The sequence below is a fragment of the Capsicum annuum genome, chromosome 12 (genome assembly GCF_002878395.1).
Source record: "Capsicum annuum cultivar UCD-10X-F1 chromosome 12, UCD10Xv1.1, whole genome shotgun sequence".
Lineage (NCBI taxonomy): Eukaryota > Viridiplantae > Streptophyta > Magnoliopsida > Solanales > Solanaceae > Capsicum > Capsicum annuum.
This window is the reverse complement of record NC_061122.1, coordinates 151,667,206-151,672,454: the sequence shown is the minus strand read 5'-3', so window position 1 is coordinate 151,672,454 and position 5,249 is coordinate 151,667,206. Positions and strand designations below refer to the sequence as shown.

The 5,249-nt window shown below is 37.8% G+C and overlaps 1 protein-coding gene across 2 annotated transcripts in view; it reads right to left on the bottom strand.

Moving 5' to 3' along the window:
• Positions 1-590: 590 nt before the first annotated feature.
• Positions 591-5,249, bottom strand: part of LOC107850535 (cylicin-2) — an 8,382-nt gene continuing 3,723 nt past the window's right edge. The window contains exons 2-3 of one of the 2 annotated variants that reach the window (XM_016695123.2): positions 3,345-4,968; positions 591-1,002 (exon numbers count right to left, since the gene is read on the bottom strand). In XM_016695123.2, the coding sequence (XP_016550609.1) occupies positions 787-1,002; positions 3,345-4,967 (1,839 nt within the window). In that variant the 5' untranslated portion in view covers position 4,968 and the 3' untranslated portion in view covers positions 591-786. The remainder of the gene's footprint in view (positions 1,003-3,344; positions 4,969-5,249) is intronic. The other variant, XM_016695124.2, reaches the window with a different exon arrangement.

Here is a 5,249-nt window from a genome sequence, read left to right as displayed (position 1 = left end):
AATCATAATATTTTCAAATCTATAGCTAGAAAATAATAATTAATTTCAATTATATCACTTTTCACTAAGAGATTCTCAAAAATAATAATTAATTTCTATTATATCACTTTTCACTAAAAAATTCTCAAAAAGTATCACATATACAAGTAATGATCGAATATCATATTTTTATTAAAATGAATAGAGATATTAAAAAAACTATAAAATTATTTATTTATAGTCTTATACACATCGTGTTAAGTATCATAAAAATTTAAATAAAGAATACAATTTTAGATATATTTACGAAAATAATACTAATTTTTAACTTTTTTAATTTAAACCCGCATCATTTAAAAAAAAAAAAAAACTTAATTTAACCCACCCAGCAACCGCATAGCTTAAAACCCACCCCGCCCCATTGCCATCCCTAGTTGACATGCCAAAACGAGGAATCAAAACTCGGGGCACATCTAATAGCAGCCCAAAGTTGACGATAAAAGGGACTTTAAGATCAAATTCAGACTTCAGGAACTGCATAACAATGAGTTTTCAAAAAATTAACAAGGACAACAGTTCCTGTTCCAGAACCGACGCCAAGATACAGGACGTCCAAGCATAGGAGAATTTTTTCATAAACGGAGCAAGAACTCAAGAACTCAATGTAGAACATTCAAGATACGATTTTACAACAAAGTGCAATTTCTAGCATAATCATACACTAATCCAGTATAAAGGTAAAATTTGACAAACTAACAAATGCAAAAGGAGATGATAAGAAAATACAGTCCAAACAAAGAACTAGATTCACTTTATTCCCACAATCGACATAAGAAACTGAAGCTTGTCGCTCACTTCTTCCAAAGTGGACGGGTTACAAAATGTAGATGACGGCTCGACTCCAGTAAAGATGTATAGTGCCTTAAGTTCATCTACCAAAAAAGGTTGTGGTGCTGCCGAGTATCCCACGATTGTTCTCATTGCATTTATCTTCTCCCATATCTTCTCCTCACTGAAGAACTCCTAGCAATATCATCAATCAAGAAAAAATGAATCTTTACGGCTTCAAATACTCTTTGTCAGGGAGGAGTAAAAACAAAAACACGAGTACTAGAACTTGGGAATACAGGGAATAAAATCAATTAATATTACAAGCAGCTAGTACCAAAGAACCAGATATAAATAAGCAAGCATGGAGAACACAGTGTCTATGCACCTTACCTGATGCCTTCCACCACTGATAGAGCTATAGGCACATAACTATAGGATTTGACAGCCTCTTTAAGAGAACAGAGAAACTAACCTTGCTATCTTACATAGGTAGTATCAAAATTTGCAGGAATAAGACATGCTAAAAACATCAACAGTAGCAGGGATTGGTATCGAGTCATCAGTTGTGCCTGAATCCGCTAGTGATAACCACATTACAGGTAGACTTCAAATAGCCATATATTATTCGTAAACACAACTCACAAGTAGTATTAAAATATCATATGGACCTACCTAAATAGAGTATAGAAGGGGGAGACACAGCCCAACAATTCGAAATTGAAGAATGGTTGAATAACATTAATTATACTTCATTCAGTCAAAAAGATGTGTACATGAACAGTCGTCGTTTTAACGGCTCTGCTTGATGCTACTTCACATCATGATTGGTTTCATGTATACAAGGCACAGGTGTGGAACTTCGTTAGATGCTCTTGGAACACCCAATCCCCACTTGGCCCATTAGTCTCTCTCTTCCAAAAGATGCCTATTTGTTTAACAAAGCACAATCAAGCTCACACACAGGTACTGCTTTACTAGTTCTGTAATATTCTTCTCCTAATAATCCACAAGGACAAACACTTCGAATTATGTTTGCCTTTGGGAAGGCTACAAAAGTTGTCATCTTTTCTTCATACATCAGATAGCACATAGAGTTTATAGAATAGTGGCCTTTGCATAAAAAAATTCAAAATGAACAACAGATTTTGAGGCTCGCAAAATAAAGATACATTGGTATCGATTAGCTAGAACCCGAGTATCTTTGCAAGTTCTAGACAGCTAACAGACAGTAGTAGTATTGCATTTGTCACGCAGTCCCTTCTTCAACACTCTTACTTCCACTTTCTAGATCCAGAAAAAAAATCATAAACTATTCCAAAAAGAAGATTGAAAATTCAGGATCTACTTTTACTCTCACTGTACTAGGAGACAACCTGGCATGCATCCAAAAACTGAAAGAACATTTCGACATCTGGACAGCTTGTGCACACTTTGACGAGTGCTGGTTATATGAACCCACCATAACCAAAGCAAAATGGGTTCTCTCTTGAGTTGTAGTGGAGCATCCCATGACCAAATTAGACTAGGGAAGCACTAATAACTATGGGAAGGAAAAAGCCAAACTAATGGAAGAAATGAACAACAACGACGACGACGACAACATACCCTGTATATTCGCATAAAGTGGGGTTGGGGAGGGTAAGTGTACGCAGTCCATACCACTTCCCCAGAGGTGAGATAGAAAGGTTGTTTCTAGTAAACCCCGCACATCCATCGAAGCTTTCTTGTCTCCGCAACATTCATCTATTGGATGTGTGAGTTCTTGATTGGCCAACACTTAAAAATGAAGTAGAAGTTATATCCTCTCCACAAAGAAAACCAATGTGTACTCACAGAAAAAGACAAGGTGAACGTGAACAACCTACCACCAGTATGAGGACAGAGAGAGAAACAAGCCCCAAGCCTATTTTTTTTATGGTTCCTTTTAAGGAAAGAAAAGTACGTCCCTTATTACTTAATTAGCAGAAAACCAGTGCAAGACTCATTTGACCATTTGTTGATGCCTTGGACTTGCTTAGTTCATACAGATTCCACACTGTTGAACACTATTAATTTTCTTTTGGAGGATTAGGAACCCTCGGAACTTTTTAGTTCTTCAGTGTGCTTTACATTTCATCACACAAAGCATTTGGAGGAAGACCATGTAACTGGTAACTAAGACTTAAGCATTTTAAATAATTGCTAGTTTATGTAACTGGAGTCTCTTTTTCTTTTCCTTTACAAGGTTCGGTCTGATTTCTTCATGAGTAGCAGCATTTCTTGCTAAGATAACGATTTTTTCTTTCATGAACAAATTAAAGCAACCACATGTCTGAACAATTCCCAATATCTGATCAATGAAATTTAACGACAAGCAAATGAGATGACTCCAGCCAGATTAACCTAAACATGCTTTCAAACAGATTAATCAATTCTTCCAGAGAAACTTCAAAGAACCAAGAGAACTACAAAATATTAAAAGACAACCCTCTCAGAGAATCTCCAAAAATTACTGGAAAGCAATCTAAGGTAGCAAAACTAAACTTAGAACTGACCTTGGCGTGTTTGGCCTCCGGAATCCCTGCTCTTACAAAAACCTGATTTACACCACTGGCATTAGCATTTTTCTTTTGATCAGTCGTCCCTATTCTTCCAGAAGGAAAGTTCCCATGGACATCGGGTGCCTTCCCTTGAACCGCCTCCGCAGCCACCAGGTTATCCTTGCCTTCTAATTGACGAGAAGCATCTTTTACAACATGCTTTCCATTGGTTGCTACTTTAGGATCCTTGGTCGAGTTTGCAGCTTGCCCAACATCCTTGCCATTTCTTGCATCTTTTTTCCCAGCCAGAGTTTTGTCCATCTCAGCTTCTTTATTGGCCTTCGTGGCAACACTACTTTGATTGGCTTCGTCTCTTCTTTCTTTGGTCTCCCTTTTCACTGGTAAATGCTTCTCTTCTTGCTTCATATTAACTTCATCTCTCATTTCTTCCTCCTCCTCCATCATTTTCGCATCAGTATCTTCCTGTTGCTTGTTGCTGAACCCCTCCCCTTTCTCTGATATTGTAACATTTTTCCCATCATTTGCTTTCTTCTTTTTATGGTGTTTCGTTGAGCTTTTTCTGGCGTTTGGTTTGTCTGTTACTTCTATTATCTCTTTTTCTTTGGAAGCAACCTCAGGTCCTTTTTCAATTTTTGTTCCTTGAAGCTGTCTCACAAGACTATCTACCTTATCATCTTTGCTTTCCAACGGCTTCTCTACTACTTCGGGACGTGCAACTCTACCATCCACATTTCCACCAAGTCCACCTGAACTCTCTAAGGTGTGGCTATCTTCCTTCACTGCATCTCCTACATATACTTCAACCAAATTCCCCTCTGGCAGACTTGGTGGTAAAGTAACATTTTTTTCACCCTCATTTTCTCCCCTGGATTCTGTGGCCATCAAATCCAAATCCTCCCTTCCCTTATTTTTTTCATCAACTTCCCAATTTTCTGCATCTCCCCCTTGCTCGATTTCCAATATCTTCTCCCTAATTGGTCCCTCATTCTCTCCTTCCAAGTATACACCAGCATCTTCTTCATATCCTTCCTCTCTACCACCCTCATCTACATTGATCTCTCTTTCTTCCTCTGCTATTTCGAAGACTTTATCATCTTCAACTAGAGTAGGTTCTCCCTCGTAACCACCGCTCTCCTCTATCACCAACTCAATCCTCATTTCAACCCCTTCTTTTGCATCCTCCATTTCCTTCATTTCCTCCTCTTCCATCAACACTTCTCCAACAAAACCAGGACCTTCCCCCCCTCCTCCTTGTTCATCATGTTCCACTACATCTCCATACAATTCCCCGTACTCCAACAATGAAGGTGGATCTGACCTTGGAAGCAACGTGTTCATAAGCTTCTCAGTACAAGTATAACCAGCAAAAGCAAGACCAAAAGGTACCGAAACTGCGAACCCGAGTGCTGAAATAACAATAAGTGGAGGAAGAACCACAGGCGTGGAAGAGATTACAAAACCTGTAATCATAAATTTCTTCCCCAACCCCAATCCTTTGTTAACAATCCATCTTATCTTATTCTCTTTAACTTCCCCCTCCTCGTCTTCATCTTCTTCCTCCTCCTCTCCTAAAGTAGTATGCTCCACGACCCTCCCCTCCACAATTTGATCTTCCATCCTACAAACAAACATAATCACATTTCTGAGCAATCAAAAATGGAAAATTGACAGTAATGCAATCTAATGATTCTAAAAAATGAACCAACCAACAATACTATTTTAAAAAAAATAAGGAAAATAAATAACACAACATTAAAGTAGTACTCCCTCTATACTATTCAAATTAGAGACAAAACAGTTCAAGCTTTAACCTTATAGCTGTTTTAGTATAGCGTTTCAATATATATATTTTATTTCAAAAACATGAAAATTCCGTGTCCAAATTTATGGCCAAACTTA